Genomic DNA, 23,484 nt, shown 5'->3' on the forward strand with positions numbered 1-23,484 from the left:
ATATTGGGCGTTTGAAATATCTGTTAGATTAATATCCATACGGTCCTATGGACTGGAGTTGTCTTTAAACACATGCACATACACACAAAATTTGAATCTGAACCAAATGTGTTTCGAATATTGCAATAGCACCAGATAATATTTGTAAATTAGTTTGGTACATTTGTACGTACACTTACTTTTATATATTTAAGGGGTACAAAAGGCTTATTTGATGAAAAGCTGGGAGATATATTCCTTACCGAGCAAAAGCAACATGTTCAAGACCATGTGCTTTGAACTAACTTAAGCAGGCAGCCTCGTGACCTTGACCTCCTCTGGGTAGAGTGGTCAATGCATTTGCGTATGGGATCGAATCCTTTCTTCATTTTATTTCACCTGTCCAGACCATGGCTCATTGTTTCTAAGACAAGCCCCAAAGCAAAGAACTAATTCCTGCTGTTCTCCCAAGTTGCCTCAATTTTACCTCTCCTCGGAAAAGCCTGTGACATCATTTATCTGCTGACTTATTTTAGGTGTGAGCTTATTTAACACTACTTTATTGAATTCGCATTAGAATTTCAGCTTCAGTTTCTTAAGTAGAAAAGGAAAACAAAAACAGGATGTTTACAATTAGAGTTAAATTTTAAAATGTATTTAAAGAAATCAATTCTAAATATAGACAAGCATACACGACTGCTTGTCAATGCATTGGAGATCACGGCAGGTTGAGATTCAGATGATTTTCATCTACCAATATTCACTGACAGTCAGCCCTGAGTCGGGACCAGGATGAACGCTGGCGAAAGTGAAGTTCTGAGGAGGTCACTGCCCACCGTCCTAGAGCAGGCAGGCTTGTGGGGACAAGAGACATGCACACAAATTGCTGTCACCCAATGAATTTTAAACTTCACTCTTCAGATAATATTTTCAAGCTACCCCGTAGTGAGCATTTACTGTGTGGTGGACAATCACTATTTCGCTTATATTATGTCTTTTAATTCTCATGGCAGTTCTGTACAGGAGGTATTATTCTTTCTACTTCAGAGATGAGGAAATCAAATCTCATAAACTATGGGTAATGCAAAGTTCAATTAGCTAATAAGCCCATGCTTGCAAGGAGTCAGAAATTAATTATTACAGTTATATATTTAGACAAACTTTGAAAACATCAAAAGTGTAGGAACACTGCCAAGGTTACAAATAATCCTAAAACCGAATTGTCAGTTCCTGGATAATTCAAGATATTCCAAATATGTGGTAGTTGGTCGTTGACAACCCAAAGATATATATATTTATTTTTTTTCTTGTTCAGAGTTAATTTCTTTACCAAAATCTTTTTTAGACAAATAAACCCATTGGAAAATATTTTCAAAATATTTTTTTGAGGCAATGGACACAAATTTAGACAAAGCAAAAAATAATTTTCAATTTTGATCTCAGCAGAAGATTTATCTTCATAAATAACCCAGGGTGGTATGTGGATGTGTGGCTAAAAGTGATAAGATTATAAAATATCAACTAGAAACAGTCACAATAGTAGAGTCTGGGAGTGCAGATTTTTTAGATTTGGCATATTTGAAATACCCTTATTATTGTTGTTGTTTTAGCATATTTTGAAAGTGGAAACAGTGGGCTAGGACAGGATAACACTGTTGCTACGAGAGGCTTTGATTTTTCTGTAATTTCCATTATAGGAACAGTCTGCAACCAATTGCTTGCATCAGGAAATTACGGTTTGAAGAAGAATGCCTCTTTCAGTGAAACCTCTCTAAGGGCCACAGAGTAGGTGTTGCTGAGATCCCGAGAGCAGCCCTCATACCGAGGGACTGGGGTCAGCTAAGGAGTGACACAAGGCTGGGGGCTGAAACGCAACCTCCTCTGCAGAGAGGCCCGGAATGGGAAGTAGAGTCCAGAGAAACTGGTGAACAAACCCTGACCCTCCTTCCAGCGGCTCCCTGTGAAAATGCCTTGCACAGATGCCAAAGAGGAGAGTGGAGTCTGGCTGGAAGACTGCTCAGGAATTCCATGATCACAATTTCCTCTCTCCCGGAAATGGCTATTTCATTGGGAGCCACAGGCCAGAAGGCACTACAGACTCTTCGGGGATACACGGAAAATGGGGGGGCTTGCCTTGCACATGTTCAGTCAGTTAGCAGAAACCGGAGAGTTTAGTCCGGGGCTCCAGACCCAACCAGAAAGAGTAAATCTCTGAGTGCGTATGTGCCTGTGCTGCGGGGCCTGGCAGGTGGATCTGGAAGGTGGGGGCAGGGGTCTCGTCAGTTTAAGAGGCATAACGTTGTGGGTAAACAGACCTGCTCCAGAAGCACTCACTGTAGATCCAAGTAGCAAAAACTCTGAAATCTAGAGGGGAAAAAAGCAATTGTTGGTTTTAATTGTGAAACAAGATTTATTTAACAGGACTCACCCAGTGTGTGTGTGTATATATGCATTTGGCCCAAAGTGCAAAGATGATAGACTATCAACTAGATACAAATTCAAAAACTCGAGTTCTGTCCTCTACCAGCTGCATGGCCTTGAGCATTTTGCTTTGTTTCTGTCAGCCTCAGTATCCCCGTCTGTAAAACAGAGAGAGTAAAAGAATCTAGTTTCTAGGCATCTTGTAAGGCCTGAGAGAAGAGTTTCACATTGCCTGGCACTTCGTATTTCATCTCATTAAATATTACAGTTATCTTCAAAGATCTACTTTGCATATGTAGACAATACAACTTGCCCTTAACTGCACACGATTTGCCAAAAAAAATCGTCTGTCTTTCTCTCCATCCCTTCCCTAGCTATTCCCTAGCCTTGAAGGATTTACCTGAAAAGTGAAGAACGTCTCATTTCCTGGGGGCACCTGGGTGGCTCAGTGGTTGAGCAGGTGTCTTCACTCAGGGCATGATCCCGGGTCCTGGGATCGAGTCCTGCATCAGGCTCCCTACAGGGAGCCTGTTTCTCCCTCTGCCTGTGTCTCTGCCTCTCTTTCTCTGTGTCTTTCATGAATAAATAAATAAAAAATAAATAAATAAATAAAAAATAAATAAAAAATAAAAAAATAAAAAATAAATAAAAAAAAGAATAAATAAATAAAATCTTAAACAAAGAAAAGAAAAGAAAAGAAAAAGTCTCATTTCCTGGAACTGAAGGGCTGTCACAGGGTCCAACCTTTAATCATGATACTCACCAGGTATTTCCAAATCCCCAGGAGGGATACGCACTATGCTCCAGGCAGCATCCTCCCACCCACCCTCTTATCTCTCCTCTCTCCTTTCCTCTTTTCCTTTCTTCTTTTCTTTTTTCCTTCCTTCCTGTCATTATATTAACTGACTCCCTTCTGGATGCCTGGCCCTAAGACTTTGTTAATTAGCTGAGGTTAGGCTGAGCTCTTTGATTTGAAGATGCCAGCACACAGTGTTGAAAGTACCTTGAGGGAGGAGAACATTTACAGGGTGTGTTGAAGAAAAGCACTCGGCTGATTGGAAAGATTGTGAAATGACTTGGACTTTTTTTTTTTTTAAGATTTTATTATTTATTCATGAGAGACACAGAGAGAGAAGCAGAGACCCAGGCAGAGGGAGAAGCAGGCTCCATGCAGGGAGCCCGTCGTGGGACTCGATCCCAGGACCCAGGATCACGCCCTGAGCCAAAGGCAGATGCTCAACCCCTGAACCACCCAGGCGTCCCGAATGATTTGGACTTAAAGAAGCCAACCAGGGAGGGTAGCAGAGGGGTGAAGGGCAAAGCTCTGGGACAGTAGGTGTGCAAAGAGTGAGGACAAAATGCCATCAGCATCGCCTATCGGTGTATTTGTGGAGCGCCTCCTCCTGTCCATCCTGCCCGCGCCAGCGACAAAGCGAGACCAGGCGGGATCCCTGGGTGGCGCAGCGGTTTGGCGCCTGCCTTTGGCCCAGGGCGCGATCCTGGAGACCCGGGATCGAATCCCACGTCGGGCTCCCGGTGCATGGAGCCTGCTTCTCCCTCTGCCTGTGTCTCTGCCTCTCTCTCTCTCACTGTGTGCCTATCATAAATAAATAAAAAAATTAAAAAAAAAAAAAAAAAAAGCAAGACCAGGGAAAAGGGGAAAAGATGCTCCTCTGGGGAGGCACCTGGAGGCACCCGGAGGCAGCTGCCACTTGGGAGCTGCGGACCCAGACACTACGCGGCTTCCCCAGGGATTTCGGGGCAGGCGGCTGGGAAGCAGGACGGCCACCGCAGAGGGCTGTGGTTTCTCAGGAAGGAATACGGTTCCTGCAGGGAATCACCCCGCGTCAGGGAGGATTCTTGTGACATCAGCTTCCAAGCAGACCACCGAGCCTTCCCCACTCTAGAGGGCACTAAGCCTGACACCACCAGAGCCACACTTGATTTTTTTTTTCTTTCTTATATTTTCCAAGGGGACATTTGGAGCAAAAGTGGCCTGTGGCCCCTGGCAACTCTGAGTAGTGACTTGGCATATTAGGAATCTGTCTGTTATGCTTTGTGGAAGAGTCTGGAAAGATCTAGTTTTGTCTGGAAAACAACACTCATGGCTGTTACTGTGAAAGTGTATTCCCACTTACTCCCTTCTAATAAGTGCTTCAAACTCAAAATAAAATAAATTCAGTCCCTTGGATATCTAGATATATCACTTAAGATCACTTTGCTTTTATTGGTCTAATTACATTAACTTTGGATTTTGGATGCACAGTTGCAATGCTTTGCAAGTCCTTTCAAATCTTCAATATTTTCCTTTTCTATCCCCACTTTTTTTCAGTAAAGCCTAATATCTTCCAGCCCCAGGCACATTCATGTCTGTGACTGACCCCATAATATTTACTTATAACATTCATAAAAATATCCTGCATGCCAAAAGCCGCTAGCTGCAGGAAAATGATAAAATATAAAATATTTGATCAGCCAGTGGGAATTCCCTTACACATTAAATCAAAGAGTGTCTCAGAGGGCTCGCTGTGACCCTGGAAAGCCCGCATAATCCAAGCGGGCTTGGATCACTAAAAGGACAGCAGCAGGAGGGCATGCCTGCTGAGAACCCACTCTGGGCAGGGCCCCTTCAAGTCCTCTGGAAAACCCAGCCCGAAGGCAGCTTTGGCTTCATTGTCAAGGAGCTCAGGGCCTGGCGGGGTGGGGGGTGGGGGGTCCTATCCTAGTTTGTCATGTCCCTCTCCAGGACCATCCTGCCTTGTGACATCTACTCTGTTCCTCTTTTTCCCTACCTGCAGGGCTTGGTCTGTTTCTCCAAAAGGGACACTGTGAAGGGTTTCTTTTACTCTTCCCTTTTTTGATGTGTTTTCAGCTTTACTGAGATATCTTTGGCATAAAACACACCATGTAAGGATCAGGTGTGCAAGGTGATGGTTTGACACACACATATTGTGAAATGGATACCACGATAAGGTCAGTTAACACATCCTTCACCTCAGGTGTGCAGAGGGTTTCTAACAAAGAGTTGTTAGGAAAGTTCTAGGAGGAGAGATGTGGTGGGGAAACACCCCAGGGGAAGCAGTTCTGAGTCCAGCCCTGACTCTGCTACGACCTATCTTGGCCAAGTCACTGCACATCTCTGGGAATCAGACTTGGGTAGTTTTCAGGTCTAGTGCTTCCACGAGGTTCCCCCAGGTTAGAGGGAAGGTGACATGAAGCTCCTGGGATTCCCATGTCATCCCGCTCTGCTTCATCAGTTTTATATTTGGGATGATATGTGACATTTAATTCACAGGAAGTATCCTACTATTAGGAGGGAAAGTTTATTTATTTTTTTAAAGATTTTATTTATTTATTCATGAGAGACACACACACAGAGAGGCAGAGACACAGGCAGAGGGAGAAGCAGGCTCTTTGCAGGGAGCCCCATGTGGGACTCGATCCAGGACTCCAGGTTCATGCCTTGAGCTGAAGGCAGATGCTCAATCGCTGAGCCACCCAGGCGTCCCAGGAAGGAATGTTTTAAGAACCAGTGGGCCAAAAGGAGATTCCTGTTGAAATATTAATATAATGTGGGGCTCAGTGATAGCTCAGACTCCAATTTCCCTCTCCTTGGACTTTGCTGCTCAAAGCAGCTCAAAATTGGTTAGTTCCATCTAGTGTCACCTGAAGAGCTGCTGGGGTGTAAGCGCCAGAACAGGGTCCATCCGAGAGGTGAGGCTGGCCGGCAGGTTTCAAGAATGTTACAGGGCAACAAGCTGCCAGCTGACCCACATGGCAGACTGCCTTGCTCCCCTTTTGGGTTACTTTCTGCAAGAATGGTACCAAAGCAGTATACCATGTTCCGACTGCCTGCCAAAGTTTTGTGGGTTTTTTTTTTTCTTCTTTTTAAACTTTAAACTAGTCAAACTGTTGAGAAGCTCAGGGCAATCAGAAATGTTAAGCCCCCTATGCTCTTGTAATTAAAAAGTAAATAGATTTTTATTTATTTCACCACTTATGATATAGTTCATGGTGCCCAAATGAGATCGTGATTTACTAAGTCTGAACTGACACTGCTGGTTATTAAGAAGCAGGCTTCCATTACTTAGCGTTCTCTTCTTAGATCTTTCTATTTTCTTAATGCCTGCAGAGGCTCCGTCATCCAGGCTCCTCACTGATGCCTGTGAGTCCTCTCTGGAAGTGAACCACATGGCTACCACTCCGCCCCTCACCAACCATCTTGGTTCCTTGGTTCCTTCAAACTGCTGTGAAAATCCTGTTTTTCTCCGTAAGGCCCTAATGGATCACTTAAGTGAGGACCCAAAGACATTCTTTTCATTCTTCGTGCCCTTCTATAATACTTACCCTTGCAACTCCCACCAAACTTCAACTACCTCCACCATGCATGGAATCTAATAGCATTAAAAAAAAAATACACTTTATTTTTTAGATGAGTTTTAGATTAGCAGGAAGTTGAGAAGATCATGCAGAGAATTCCCATTCAATATTTGTTTTTGAAGTGAGAATTTCTATAATACTTTTAAGTCAGGCTGTCTTTTACTTAAGTAGATATCAGTATGCTATTCACTTGTGGAGACATTTCAGGGTGACTTATTTTTGAAACATTAGCTCCAAAAAATGATGAAATTCTCTTTTAATGGTGCTGTGTGCTTTATTGATGACATACACAGTTTTTTTTTTTTTTTAAGATTTTATTTATTTATTCATGAGAGACACACAGAGAGAGAGGCAGAGAGAGAAGCAGGCTCCATGCAGGGAGCCTGATGTGGGACTTGATCCGGGATCTCAAGGATCACACCCTGGGCTGAAGGCGGTGCTAAAATGCTGAGCCACCCAGGCTGCCCAACATACAGAGTTCTTAATGGTTTTTGATGCTGCTGCTGACTACCATATTTCTGCTTTTGAAGATACTCTTAAGATAATGATGCAACAAGTCCACTTACTGTTCATTTGAAGAATTCTTTCTTTCCCACAATCCTCTTCCCTCCTTTATCATCAAGACATTCACTTGGCCCTACTTGATCACTTGGCCCTTCTTTTTATGTTTATCTATTTTTGAATACTGTGTTTAAAAAGATCCTGGTGCTAACACTGAATAGGTATTATTAATTTCCATAGTGGCATAATGATTTTTTTAAGTGATTGTCTCTTCTTAACATAAACCGGCATTTTATTTGAACAAATGATTTACGAATATCCTTTGCACAGATACACTTATTTGTATGTCTGCCACGATGCCTAAATGTGTCCCTAAGTTTGAGAGCAATTCAGAAACAATTTGTCTGTTTAGGTGGTCAAACTTTATTCTAAGCGGCATCATTTGAAAATTCTGCAATGTATGTTAAATTTAGTTTTGTGCCAGAATGCATCATTTCCCTTCTTTTGCTAGGTGTTCCCCTGGATTTTTATTTTCACTTCAAGGTCACATTTTAAACAGAAGTACACAGGACTTGGTGCACCCCAGTCTCACAATTTGCTGGGTTAGTTACAAAATGAGTGTTTTTCAGAATGGCCAAAAAAGAACAAAGCATGATAAATAAGTAACTCTGTTCCTTTGATGAATTTTTGTTTGTTATTATAGAAATATGATTGAAGGAGGAAAAAGGAAAATAGCTTCACAAGCACTGTGAATGCACATGTAACTGAAGCATTTGAGAAGAATTCTTCCTTCCAGAATGGAATATGATCTAAAGGATCCAATGTCATCAAAGAACCCATGAAAGGGAGTGAATAACCTGGGCTAGGCAGCATTTTGTTTCTTCATTGTGATCAAGAACCCCTCATCAGTCTTGTGCTACAAAGATGTAAGAACTGGGGAGACACTTTGACAGAAAATGGTAATTTAGTGCATGCAAAAATGGATTCACTCACTGGGAAATATGAGTCCACAATGAATCAATCACTGGGCATTGAATGAATTGATGTACAATGGCCAGGTTCCAGAGAACATGTCTTCAAAGCCATGTAAGCTAGACACCGACTTAGAATTATATAAGTAAAGGAGCCCAGCATCACCGGATAGATTTAATTTCCATGACATTAAAATTATGTGAACTGAAGTATCAAACACATATCTGCTTGTTCACTGCCATCTCCTCATTCATTTATTCAATGAACTGATTTTTACTGAGCACCTACTGCCTGCCAGGAGCTTTCTAGGCACTGGAGGACAGCAATGAACCAAAGAGCAAACGTTGACTAGATGATGGAGCGTATTCTAACAGAAAATACTTAACTTTAAGAAAACCAAACAAGGTGAAACAAAACACCAGGGATAAAAACTTTGAGAGCCAGAGAATACCAGAACAGGTAGAGGATATATTTGGGTTGGCAATCCATGAAGAAAATTCTTTGAGCTAGGTGGGAAGTGTATTCTTCTCTAGGAGGCCAGGAACTGTTTGTCTATTTACTTGAGTGTATTTATATATGTGAAATGATGGCATATATATACATATAAAATATAATATACATAAATAAAATATAATATATATAATATATGTAAAATATATAAATATAAATATATATAAAATATATAAATATATTTATATATAAATAAATATATATAAAATACATAAATATATATAAAATGTGCATGCTCCCTCTCTCACTGCCTCCACCCCGCCAAAGATATCTAAATTCTAATATTTAGAACTATGAATGTAGCCTGAAAGAGCAAAAATGGATTTTGCAGATGCAACCTAAGTTACAGGTTTATTTTTTTTAAGGATTTTATTTATTTATTCATGAGAGACACAGAGAGAGAGAGGCAGAGACACAGGCAGAAGGAGAAGCAGCTCCCCATGGGGAGCCTGATGTGAAACTTGATCCCAGGACCCCAGGATCATGACCTGAGCCGAAGGTGGACGCTCAACCACTGAGCCATCCAGGATTCCCTAAATTACAGGTTTTGAGATGGCAGATTATCCTGGATTATCCAAGTGGGGCTCTAATGCAATGACAGATCACTTTGTAGGAGAGAGGCAGAAGAAGATTAGACCACAGAGGTAGGGATGGGTCACAAGACAAATAATGCAAGTAACAGATTCTCCCCTAGAGCTTCTGGAGGCAGCATGGCAGCTTGATTTCAACCTAGAGAAGCTGATTTGGGACTTCTGGCTTCTACAATGTGAAAATAGATACTATTTTAAGCCACCAAGTTTGTGATAATATGTTACAAGTATGTATTGGTTCTTTTATTTGCTGTAACAAATTACCACAAATGTGCGTGTGTTTATGTAATGCATCCATTCATCTACTAGACATCTCTAATATAAATATCTAATGACTGGCAGCCCAGATGGCTCAGCGGTTTAGCGCCACCTTCAGTCCAGGGCGTGATCCTGGAGACCCGGGATGGAGTCCCATGTCGGGCTCCCTGCATTGGGCCTGCTTCTCCCTCTGCCTGTGTGTGTGTGTGTGTGTGTGTGTGTGTGTGTGTGTGTCTCTATGAGTAAATAAACAAAATCTTAAAAAAAAAAAAAATCTAATGACTACTACTACTACTACTAATAAAATTCCTGAAGCAGTCTCTATCCCAGTCTTTCTCATTTTGGAAATAGCACCATCATTTATTACTTCCTCAGATAGAAAACTTGGGATCTCTATTTCCTTTATCCCAACCTCTCTCCCAATTCCAAGCAATTAGCAATATCTACTTTGGTTCTATCTCCAAAATATATCCCAATGGAGGCCACTTCCCTGTCACCATTACATCTCAGCCTAAGCCACCATCATCTCTTGCATGGGGCACTAAAGCAGCCTCTGAACTGATCTCACAGTTCCTCTCTTGCCCCTGCAATCTGATCCCCACAGAGTAGTTAGAAGGAAACTTTAAGAATATAAAGTTAAGAATATAAGCCACCACTTGTTTCTTATGGCCCTATTTGTTAAGTCACAAGTTTTCCTATGGTCAGAGGCCTATGTGATCTGCCTTGTTTAGCTCTTAGGCTCCTCCCTCACCACATCCCAGCCCCACTGGCTTGTTTCCTACTCCCCCAACCTCATTCTGACTACAAAACCCTTGCAGTGTGCTTTCCTCTACCTGGATAGGATAAATGCCCAGAGGCAGTACCAGTCTCATCTGTGCTTTTAAATTGAAAGAGAGGAAGGAAGGAAGGAAGGAAGGAAGGAAGGAAGGAAGGAAGGAAGGAAAAAGAAGGAAGGAAGGGAAAGACATGAAGGGAGGAAAGAAGAAAGGAAGAATAAAGGGAGAAGGGGAAGGGTAAGATGGAGAAGGAGGAGGAAGAAAAAGAGGAAGGAGAGGGGGAAAAGACATACACTTTTTGTATATTATTAGTTTTCTATAATGTTTCTTTTGAAAAATTCCAATCTTGCTCTAAGCCAAATGATGAGAAAGAGGATGATCAAGTAGGGAAAGCAGCAGGGAACCTAGTGGTCAGTTGTTTGGTGGCAGTGAGATAAAAAGAACAGATGATCAGGAAAGAGTAGAGGATCTGATGTTGACTATCCCAGTTAAACATAGATAAGGACATTCAAGTGTACTCCCCTCAAAAATTCCACACTGTGCCAGTTTTCATGTTGAAGTTACAAGTAGCAGAAATACTAGGTTAAGCAATAAGGCAAACTTGTGTCCTCACAACAAGAAGTTTGGCTGTAGAGTAGCTCCTTGGTTAGTTATTTCAAAGGCTGATATTATCAGGGACTCATTCTCTTCTCATCATTCTACTTTATCCCCCTCAGTACAGGGCCTGTCTTCAGGCACACCCTGGCTGCCGGTGGGCTGTAAGAGCTCTAGGCTTCCCATCCAGCACTCCTGCCCCCAAGGTCCATTAGAAGAGTGACCAGCCCTTCCTGTGCATGTCTTTTTGTCAAGGAAGCCCTTCTCAGAACTGCTTCATCATATTTCTTCTCACATCCTATTTTCCAGAAACAACTTCTCCTAAACAAAAGATTAGCAAGAGTACTGATTCATTGCTTAAGATTATACAGGTCTTATCTTTGAGTGAGGGGTGGGAAAACTCTCCTGAAGTATGGATACCTGGACAAAATCAGAATACTGTTAGCAAGGGACAGATGAGAGAATGGATTTTGAGTAGACAACCAATAGGGTCTGCCACATATGTTATGTTTGTCAATTTTCCTGTTATGTTTGTCAATTCTTACCTTCCTTCATTTTCACCTAACAAAAGATAGAGTTTATAGTCTCAGATAGCATAGGTGGAGAAGTGAAAACAAAAGCATAACTGGGGTAGATTTGAGAAAGAATGGGGGGAGGAGGATTAGGGGACATCAAGTAGAGGCAACTCTATTAAGAAGTTTTATAGTGGAACACTTGGGTGGCTCAATCGGTTAAGCATCTGCCTTCAGCCCAGGTCATGATCCCAGAGTCCTGGGATCAAGCTCCATCTGGGGCTCTCTGCTCAGTGGGAAGTCTGCTGCTCCCTCTCCCTCTGCGCCACCCCCCCCCCCCTTGTGCTTTTTCTCTCTCTCTCTCAAGTAAATAAGTATTTTTTTTTTAAGTTTTACAGTGAAGAATGGCAAAGAAATGGGACATATAATAGCTGATGGAAATTATTCTGTAGGTGGTGGCAGGGAAACTAACTACATAAGAAGGAGAGGATAAAATTGCCGGGTAATATCCTTCAGTATTCCAGGGAATGGCATTTCAATTTCATATACGGTGCAAGCATTGCCCTTGGCCAGGAACCACGATAGTACATTCATAATAACAAAGAAGATAGACTGTAAGGTCTCATATGAAGAGTCCCTTAGATATGGCAGGGACATTTGTGAAAGGTCTCTTGAGATTGCCTTGATTTTCTCAATTAAACAGTAAGCATGTCATTAGCTGAGACTATGGATGGGGGTCGAGTGATGAGAAATTTGAGGAAAGTAACAAAATATGAAATAATTGTCAAGGAATGTAGGAAATAGAATGGATTAAGGAATTTTAAGATGGAAAACTTTACTTGGATGCTGCTACATATAGAATTCCAACTTAAAGATAGTCTAAAATGAGCTCATCTGGGCTTGTGCTTGCAATGGTAATTAAATTGAGTGAGAAGTTTCCAGAAAAATATATTTCCATAGTATCTCAGTAGTTGGGAAACTCTCTCTATGACAGAGAGAAACTACTGCTACTTTGATCCAAAGTAGCCTCCCAGAGACATTAGTTTTGGTCCTAGACAATCAGTGGTATTTAGGCTAACAAGATAGGTCATGTTAGCATGATGTATTCCAAACTCACTTCTCAGGGTGCTCAAACTGAAGGCAGTTTTGTCGGGCACCTGTTACGTCTCCTTGATAGAGCATGCAGCTCTGAGCACAACCCTGTAGGGACTGGTTACCTGGAGACACACATCAAAGTATCTAAAACTCTGGGCTCAGGTGGAATCCAGACTCCACTTCTTTCAACTGTGCTGGTAATTGAGCCAGTTTGTGCCTGTTTCCTTCAATGTAAATAAGGATGAAAGCAAGGTTATTGTGAGTAGTGTTGCATAAAATAATGAATTAAAACATTCAAAACGGTGCCAGCAAATAATGAGTTTTCATAAATATGACTCTCTTTGATGACTATTGATCATTGTTCACGACCTGACGGGTTCCTGAAATTGGTAACGTCAGGGCCTGGCCCTGCCTACACAGGGAGATCATAACTGGAGTAGGAGTCACATGGGTTCTTGTGCTTCTCTTTAAGTCCAGAGGAAACTATATTTCTTGGGGCTCAGAGTGATTAATTTAACGACAGCAACGATATTGACACTGAGTTAATTGTACATGAATATACATAATGGTTTTAGATATTTATGCTTACAAACATTGGTATTATTTAATCTCCATGTGAGAGCATCGCACTGGGTAGGAACTGGCATAATCTTCTAGATGGACGGGAGGCAAAGTGTCAGCCTGTGTTGGTTTTGCGAGCCTTTGGTTTCCCTACGTGGCTCGCTGGGCTGGTTGATTTCTCGCCGGGCCGTCTCTGGCCGCCTGCAGCTGTCGGGGCTCCAGACTTCTTTCCACTGCAGATGAAGTTCTCACCTTTTTGCAAGACTTATTGCTTCTAGTCTGCCACTGATTGCTTTCTCTCTCTCTTTTGTGTTTCCTTCATTTTGTAGTGCATTTTGCTTCTTCTGAGTGAAAAACACCTCTCCTCTCTTTCTAGGTCCAGGCAGGAGGATACAATTCTCACTTACCTGTTACTCCTAGCTCCACCAATGGAAGTATGCTTATCTGCAAGGGTAAAAGGCAATGTGATTAAGGAGCCTGCTAGGTGTTCAGAGTGCATCGATCTTACCGAGGGTACATCATCTAACCTAACTTAGTATAAAAGAAACACAAATGTACTGTGCTAAATGTTCATAATTATTTAGGAAGAAACACAGGACACCATAAAATTCCACTTCGTGAAGTCAGGCACTTCAAATGATAGTCCAGGCATTAGTTCACTAGTTTCTGCCACTAGGCATAGGAAGGGAGACATAAAGCCAGGGCTGGCCTCTGGGGCCACCCAGATCACACAGGAAGTGCAATACAATGACGGTAACTAAATCAAGAGGAGGGAACGTCACCGTCACCACTTTGCCAGATGTATGCCAGGCGAGGCACAGAGAGTTTCCCGGGCCACTGGAATGGATCTGATACAAGTAGCCACGTTGTTACTGTGCGGGCGTCCGAGTGTGCAAATTGCCTGACAATTAACGTGGGGGCAGTGACAGCTTTTACAGTCATTAAGGTTACGTGTCCAACTGAAATTGTTACCCTCTCAGAGTTGGCCTCGCATCTAATAGCAACACTCATCAAAGAGACAATGATTGTATTAATTACAATTATAAAAATAATGCCTCACCCCTGTGTCCCACTTTACAAGCTACAACAGCATCTTTTCACATTAGCTGACATTATCCTCACAACTCTTAAACAAGTACTCTCACCTCCATTTTATGACCTAAAAAAAAAAAAAGGGAAGGAGGAGTTCCACCAGACAACTCTCTTGACAGTAAATCAAACCAAACCTTTTACAGAGGTGCACACGTTTGTCACAACTCAGCAAAAATACACTTAGAATTTATTTGTACTTTAATGAATCTGCTTTTTTTTTTTATAGCAAAAGAAGAAATCGGAAGCAAATATTCAACTCTAATTCATTATATGCATGCTTAGGTGTTTAAGGAGAAGTCTACCAATCTCTTCAAATTTACTCTGGAATCCATCAAAAAAAATAAGATAAATTAATGGATGGATGGAGTGATGGATGGATGAATAGATAGGTGACAGAGGAAGTAAAATGTTTATGGCACAATCCAGGTGATGTGATTATCCATGTTCACCGTAAGAGTCATTTAGCTTTGCCTTTTGTTTGAAATTTTTCCTAATAAAATGTTTCTAGGGGAGGTGGGGAACATGTTGAGAAAGATGAAACCTGCCTGCAGGTTAGTCTGAGCCTGGGTTGAGACTCAAATCCAGTTCACCTGGTCCCAGTTCCCAGGCCGGACAGGGATGTTTGAGAAAATCGTTAGTGGTCAGTGTTTAAAAGGAGGCCGGAGTGCAGGGAAGTATGCAATGCTGGTTCACTAAGAGCAAAGCAAATCCAAACCCGGGGCAGACTCTATTATAAAAGGGGTGCTATTCAAATAAGGAGTCTGCACCTTTTAATCCCACAAGGATTCAGCTCAGGGAGCATTGCCCCCTCATAGCAGTTCCTTTGGGGTGTTTGATATGTATTATGATGATGCTGCTTCCCCTCAGAGCCTTGTTGCTCTTCGTCAGGGAGTACTTCAGAACTTAAAGCACTTCATGTGTTCTCCATGATGACACGACTTTGTCCTCTTAAAAGATCCAAATGTCACCTGAAGCTCAGTCAGGTGAAAAAAACTCAAGGCTTGCAATACCATCTCTTTGTAAAGCTACCCAGTGGTCACAGAGCAACTTCAAAGGGAGTTTTCCATGTGTCGGTTTCTTGTTTTTCTTTGAGCTGGACCTCTACACCGACAAAACTGGTTTTCTTGTATGACACAAACATTCTAAGACTACCCTGTGCCAGAGTTCAGGCGATGGCAGCCGTTTTCGTGATAAAAACGACTAATCTTTGTTACAATCACTCATCTAACATCTGGGTCCCTCCAACAGACTGGAAGCATCACAAGGATGGGGCCTCAGGAAACTGTCTCACGCCCCTGACACAGGACCTGTGTGGCTTTACGGACAAAAATAACTAATGCAGGAATTAGTCAATGGACGAATCAGTAAATCAATGGACTGATTATGCTAACGAATTTGAAAACTATGAGCTTTTGACTGTGTCTGGTGCAACATTTCTACTGCAATTTTGTTTCTTCTATGTTATGCTCTGAAGTGATTGAAAAGCTGACAGGTTTTCTATGAATCTCTTTTTCTGTCTTCTAATCATCATGAAAAATTTTTGGTTACCGTCTCCCAATTTTCTAAGTACATGATTACATCTTTTGTAAAAAGGATTCTTGCATGTTTATGTGCTTATTTTTGTTTCTTTCCTACTCTAGTACACATCACACTAAGAGAAGTCCTGGTGGTGGCTGGGGCCCCTTGATCTTGTCGATTTCAACTCATCTACTAAATACAGTGGAAACTTCATCATGACCACAAATGCATTTTTTTAATTAATACATGTTTAGGAGTTTGCTAGTAAATGGATTTTGAGTATGACTGAATTCTTTCTCACTATCTTCTAAGCTACTAACGTGCACTGGACCATGTTGCTGGCTACTCCAATCAAGTAATATGATGGGGATAATAATATCTACCATCCAGAATGCCGTGAGGATTAGGGAAGGTGCAGAGCTCCTGGCAGTGCAGGTTACACAATGGATGCCTGTGAAAGATTCCCATCACCTCCCTTGGCTTCTGCTCAGCTCTAGACTACTGACCTGTCTCTTCCCCATGTGTCTCCACCCACTCTGTTCCCAGTTTCTGCCTCTGTTTAAGTGTTGTATTTGACTTTCCAATTCCCGGTTTGGCATTTCTCTGGGTCCTTGGGTTCCTCATCTTTTTTCATCCGTGACTCAGAGTTGGCCCTTTTCTAAACTGTGGTTATTGCTCTGGCCATTCTCAGATTCAGTTCCTGCCTTCCTTGTGTGTCCCACCATCCCTCCAGGAGGTACCCAGGCCTGTACTGGAAATACTAGCCAGTGTTCACACGACATTCTTTTCCCTGAACTCATAGCTGACTAGCTTTTTTTTTTTATTTAAAAATTTTTGATTTTTGTACACTGTTTAAGCAAAAAGATTTTACATTAAGAAATATATTTTAATTTAGGCATATAATTAAAATCATTGGGAATATTTAACAAACTGAAACATTTTTCTAAAATCACTGAGCCTGAACTTAGGGCATCCAAGTACCATGGGATCCAAGTACCTTGGGATCCAAGTACCATGGGATCCATGGGGTCGAAGTACCATGGACATCTAAATGAGACACAGAAGTAACATTGCAGTTTAATTACTGGCTGTCCTTCATGTCTGTGGCATACCAGGTCCTCTGACTTCCAGAGATCTACAATTGTTGATCTACTTTTTTTTTTTAATCTACTTTTTATCACATTGGGCAATATTTCTTCTAATTCCTACTTCCCATGTGCCCAGAAAGTCGTTTTAGTGTCCAGCTTCCCATTGAGACTGGTTACTGTGGAATATTCATTTGACTCTGTCCCTTTCCATTTCTTTTGAGCAATCATGTCCTTCATACAACTTATACACCTCCCAACCTTCATGCCTATGTCACTGGCCTCTGGATGCCAACATCTCTCTTCTGCGTTGTCCACCTGCCATTGTTGAATTTTTTTTTAAGATTTTATTTTATTATTTATTCACGAGAGACACACAGAGAGAAAGAGAGAGCAGCAGACACACAGGCAGAGGGAGAAGCAGGCTCCGTGCAGGGAGCCTGATGCGGGACTCGATCCCGGGACCCCAGGATCACACCCTGGGCCAAGGCAGGCACTAAACCACTGAGCCACCCAGGGATCTACCCCACTGTAGAATTTTATATAAACACCTTGATGGCAGTATTTTTTATTGAATATCTTTGTGTTTTACTGTTACGAAAGTAGTAAAATTTCACTCAAGTAAATAATAACAATTTTCAGCAACTAAATGAATAGCTTTTGTTTGGTTTAAAGCCTTAGCAATTTCGACTATAATTTTTCACAGACTTAGCCCTTATCATGATATAATAATAGCCAATATTAATGAAGTATGACCTTTCCTGGAAGTAATGGCTTTTAAATTTCTACTTAATTAAATAATCAGATACATCTAATAAGTTAATGTTGAACCTATTAGATATAATTGCTGGTGGACTATAAGATAAAAGAGCCTGAAAATTACCATACAAGGGCATACAACTGTAGAACAATAGATTTTCATTTCATTACTTCATCAATAGTTGAACTGTAGGGACAAAAATAAAAGTAAAATCTACACCATCCTATCTGAAAAATATTAAATGGTGCTCCTGTGCATCTATATGACATATTTAAAATAATTGCTATCAAATATCCAAATCTATCCATTACTTGTTTATATGCTTGAGTAAATTCTGTTTTTCTTTTTTTTTTTAGTAAATTCTATTTTTCAGAAGTATGTGAGCCATAAGGATTTTATCATAAAATGACTCAGTCTCTTGAAACTTTGAAGTGAAAGTAAGCAATGTTTGTCAGAAGTTAAGTCATTTGTCTGATATGTGTCTGTGTATGTGTGTGTGTTTCAGAGTAAAGTAACCATTGAAATTCAGGGGGAATTTTGGAAAAAAAAATTGCTGTCTAATTAGAATGTATCAGCTTTGATCAGCCTCTTTCTGATGGACATATTCTTTCTTTGGATATATGAATATCTTAAATTAAGTTACCTTCAGATTTTAACCTCAGAGGCATGTAGCTGTCCAGGTGACATATTAAGTGGGCCTGTTTCATACGTAATTTAAACTTTAGAAGAGCAATCTTATTTCTCTATGTCCATCTTTATGGGACCGAGGAAGGGGAGATAAGGGAACAACCTCACTATTGGTCCCATATTTATTACACATTCATCTGTACTGGATTTTTCCCATTTGCCCAACAGATCCCACTCCCCACCCCTAGGCATCTGCAGAGTCAGAACATTGAATGCAATGAACAACTTGGATACGCCCCACACTCCCCACACTAGGGAGATCAGAAGGAAGGGGAAGACAGAGTTCCTGCTGTTCCCCCAGCTCCTTGCCTGCAGGGTGACTACCTGCAGGCCACCTTCCCCCACTGGGCGGACTGGGGTGGTAGAGGCTCAGGATGTTACTGGCCTCGTACACCAGGCTCACCACTCCCTGACAACATCCTGGCATATAGTCCTCTTCTCGGTCTTTAAATTAATCAGCTTAATTGTCTCTTTCATTTCTCCCTGCAATCCTGACTGATAAAAACATTATCTTCATTGGCCCATACAAACTATTGTTATCAGGTCTCTTCCAAATTAATGACACTAGGGTTCCATTATCAGACTCAACTAAAACTGTGGGTCCTCTAATGAAGAGTTAATGCCTCATTTTTTAAAGTGTAAGAATTTAGAGACAAATACCAACTGCCTAAAGACATGCAGTTTCCTTCTTTGTCCAAAGTGTAATTAAACTTTGAATAATCCTCTTCTTTGACATATGAAGTCATTCTTTTTAACAGAAAAGAAGTCTTAGATTGAGTGCTTTAGACCTGAGTAGAGGTACAGGAAGCACTCCAAATTAAGACTTGAAAGCTTTAAAACAGATGAGTGAAAGAGCCTGGATTGTCTGTTAGCAGTTTTTTTTTTTTTTTTGCATTATTATTTCTAATAATAATATTAACAATGTTAACAATAATAAAAATAGATGATAATCATTGAACGTTCAGTATATGTCAGGGACTGTTTCAGGTGTCTTATGTCATTAAACACCCTCAACACATATGTGAGGTAAGGACTGCTATTATTCTTTGTTTTAAAAGTAATTTTATTTATTTGAGAAAGAGAGAGAAAGAGAGAAAGCAAGCATGAGCAGGGGGTGGGGCAGAGGGAGAGGGACAAGCAGACTCCTTGCTGAGGGAAGAGCCCAACAAGGGGCTCGATCCCAGGACCCTGAGATCATGACCTGAGTTGAAGTCAGACACTTAGTCGACTGAGTCACCCAAGCTCCCCAGGATTGTTATTATTCTTTTTCTACAAGTAAAGAAATAAAATACGCAGGATTAAAAAGCTTGCCCAAAACAATGCTGTATGTTGCTGCCTTCAGTGAGCCCTAGAATATACTGAACAATGATTCCTGCCCAGAAAAATCACATGTACAGTCTATTTTAGAAATTAAAAACCATTTTTATTCCCACTTCCATAGCCCTAACTGAATTCCAAATGTCCGGAGGCCCGGCTGAAATAATCATTGAGTTATGCAACTTTTTAACTCAGAAATTTGTCCCAAATCATAAGTTTGTTACTTTGAGAATTTCAGCAAAAGATGCTTAGATCCATGAACATTCCTGTTCATGTGTCCACATGTATTTGTGTTGGAGCTGCAGCTGGCACAATGCATAAATTAAAATATACTTTCAGACATCATTTCAAAGTCAAACTAACTTTATCTTAATTAATGTGAAAAAAATCATCTTGCCTAAAACTAATTTGGGCAGCATATAGATTTGTTTAACAGTGGCAGTTTGTAAATCTTTTTATCATCCAGTATGTTATATTATAAAAGTACCAAAAAAGAATACATTGAGGATATGAATCTTTAAAAAGTTAAACTGAATACATATCCCTTTGAAGTATTTCTGTATTTTAACCTAATTTGTCAAGTTGCAGCCAGTGGTCTGAGGAGCACTCTTGCTTCAACGTAACCACGGAAACATAATTAACCTGCCTTTTCTATCTGTTTCAGGCAAACCATGAGCCAAAGATTGTAACTAGAAAGCCAGAGCATTACCAATAGCTCAGCTGCCTGGTGCTGAGGTTAAAACCACACAATCAGATCCTCTATTTCCAGTAGTGACTGTCATTAAAACAAATCTTCCTACTAAAAGAGTTCTTGCTAGTGCAGAAAAGTAAAAGGAATTAACTATGTTCACAGTTACTAGTGAAGTCTCAACTAGTAAAAATACTGGTTTCTAAATCTTTGTTATATCATCAAAGTATTAAATAATAACAATATATTTTGTTTTCATCCCAAAATTTTGGTCACGGTGTAACTTTCAAGACATTTCTTATACAAATGCATCCATCATGACTATAGATCCCAAAGACGATGTGCCCAAAGAAAGTATTAGTGAGGATCTTAGAGATGATCTATTTTAGAAGGCAAGGTCAGTACAGATAAAATAATCAGAAAATTTATTAATTAAATAAAGTTTTCTTTCATATTAATAATTGCAATTATTTCTTGTTTTCATTCTGCCTTCTAACTCTTCTGGTCTTTAGTTTCATTAAACTGAGATATGAGTGCTTGGAAATTCCAACCTAAAAAAAAAAAAAAAAAAAAGAAAAGAAAGGAAATCCCAACCCCCATCAATATTTGTTTCATTTGTAGCCTTTTCAGTCTCTCTCTCAATATTTTACATAATATATCTTGGCCCCAACTAAGATGTAAAGCCTCATTGAAACTAATAAATGATTGTTCTTCCTTATTTTCAACGAACAAGGTCTCCAATTAAGGATATGTTCATTGTTCTTCTCTATTTAACATTAGTTTAATCTTTAGCCTAGAATAGAATTAGCTTTTATTCAAAGGTTCTGAATGTGTGAACTCATTTATACTAGTAATGCCTCTGTGAGAAGAAAATGTTTCCTTTCACCAATATGTCACCAATGATAAGAACCAGAGCCAAGGCTATTGATTTCCCCAAGGTCATGTCTAGGTTCCTGGGACAAGTCTAGGCAGTCAGAACTCACTGTCTCAGTTCCCGTTTTATCTGTGATTTTGACAGTAATACCAAGAATGTGTCAGGATTAGATGAACCAGAATTACCCCTCCTTAACCTATCACACATCCTTTGACATTTCCTCATTGAAAGAATGTGAACCAGAACTTTGTATGGACTTGGTAAATCTTTGTTGAATGTGTGATTTAATTAATTTCTAACTAAGTAATTTATCAAGTAATCCTAATCTCTTTTCAATACTTTTTGTTCTGCACTTTCACCCTTGTATCCAAAATAGATGGATGAGCAATAGATATTTAATCCATTTTTGAAGTAAAAAAAATGAATTCTTGGTATAACTTGAAGTGCAACTGTAGAAAACATCTGTAAAGTCACAAAGTGAATTAGTATCAATTAATTAGTATTTCCACCAACATCAAATCGATGGCTAACTCTAAGGTGGGCAGAAAGAGAAAGGGAACCTAGAAGAGGGGCTTTCACTATATATATGAAATGTTTTATACCTTAAAAAAAAACCTAGAAATCAGAAATAGAGCAAATTTGCCAAATTTGATAGATGGGCTCTTTTGATGTCATATTACTTTCTAGATTTGAAATATTTCATGTTTTACATTTTTAGTGAAACAATATTTCTAAATTTCAGTAATGAAGACACTCTTTAAGGGAAAAAAAATGCAAAGCTTCAAAATATGTCTGCATACCGAGTTTAAGAAAACCCAAAATAGAATGCTTTCTGGGAAAAGAAAATTAAAAACAGCATTTGTTTTTCTTCTGTATGTTTTGGTGATTTGTCCCTGAGTTTGGAGTTCCAGATTCTAGAAATGTGTCCACATCTAATACCTGTACTTTTGAGGCTTGACTGCTATCTTATTTTCCCTTACTCTGGTCTTGGTGAGTGTTAAGCCTTCAGATCTTTTTGCGGGTGCACAATTAATGTGAATTTGCTCAATATCCTTAAAAAAAATCGTAAGTATAGGGGGCATCTGCATGGTTCAGTCAGTTAAGTGTCCAACTCTTGGTTTCCACTCAGGTCTTAATCTTGGGGTTGTGGTTATTGAGTCCCATGTCAGGCTCCATGCTCAGCCAGGAGTCTGCTTGAGATTCTCTCTCTTCCCTTCTCTCTGCACCCCTTCTTATCTCTCAAAAAAATGTATAAGTATAAATAAGAAAAGAGTATGTGGGAACAATGATCTTAACTTCTTGTTGCAGTTGACATTTTAGTTGTGATATTTTAGAATTTCTAATATATAGTTTTAAGGAGAAAAGAGAGAAAAGAGTACAAAAAGAGAAAAATAAGGATGGAAGTATCAGGAGCTGGAGGAAGAGAGGAATAAAAAAGAAACTGAAAGAGAAGAAGCAGACAGAAATGGAGAAGAAAGGAGAAAAGAAAAAGTGGTGGAGAGGAGTGGAAGGGGAAGAGGAAAGAAAAATAAAAACTTCATTATTTTCAGAGGCCATAATATTTTAACATAGAAAAACTTTCTATTGCGCTTTGTATACGTGCAAGCATGTCAAAGAATATCCTATCAGGAATTTCATATAGTCTTGAAAAAAACTTTTTAATTTATCTATTCATACATTTTACTACTTTTTTGGAAAAAAGTCTATTCATGTCTTCTGCCCATTTTTTAATTGGATAATTCATTTGGGTGTTGAGTTTTATAAGTACTTTATATGTTTTGGATACTAACCCTTCATCAAATAAGTCATTTGCAAATATCTTCTCCCATTCCATAGGCTGCCTCTTAGTTTTGTTGGTTGTTTCCTTCACTTGACCTGAAACCATCAAAATCCTAGAGGAGAAAACAGACAGTAACATCTTGGACCTCAGCCATAGCAACTTCTTTCTAGATATATCTCCTGAGGCAAGGGAACCAAACACAAAAATAAACTATTGGGAATTCAGCCTTGTATTCTTAATAGTCAGTAATGTGGGCTAACTTCTTAATCCTGCTATAATTGAGGAAATAGCTATCTATACACTTACCCAAGGTAAGAACGAATGCAATGAATTCTGATTTCATTTCTCACATTCTTCTAGGAATGGGAGTCCAAGTAGTAAAATGAGTGAATGGGTAAATTAAAAAAAAATTTTCAAGACTATATGTGATTCCTGATAGAATATTCTTTGACACGCTTGCACCTGTCAGAATGGCTAAAATCAACATCACAAGAAACAAATGTTGGTGAGGATGTGGACAAAGGGGAACCTTCA

At 40.0% G+C, this 23,484-nt stretch overlaps 1 protein-coding gene across 1 annotated transcript in view; it reads right to left on the minus strand.

Moving 5' to 3' along the window:
- Nucleotides 1–13,574: 13,574 nt before the first annotated feature.
- Nucleotides 13,575–23,484, minus strand: part of COG6 (component of oligomeric golgi complex 6) — a 184,578-nt gene continuing 174,668 nt past the window's right edge. Inside the window, exon 19 of the mRNA XM_077867952.1 lies at nt 13,575–13,593. Coding sequence (XP_077724078.1) covers nt 13,590–13,593 — 4 coding nt within the window. The 3' untranslated portion in view covers nt 13,575–13,589. The remainder of the gene's footprint in view (nt 13,594–23,484) is intronic.

Source organism: Canis aureus, chromosome 24 (genome assembly GCF_053574225.1).
Source record: "Canis aureus isolate CA01 chromosome 24, VMU_Caureus_v.1.0, whole genome shotgun sequence".
Classification (NCBI taxonomy): Eukaryota; Metazoa; Chordata; class Mammalia; order Carnivora; family Canidae; genus Canis; species Canis aureus.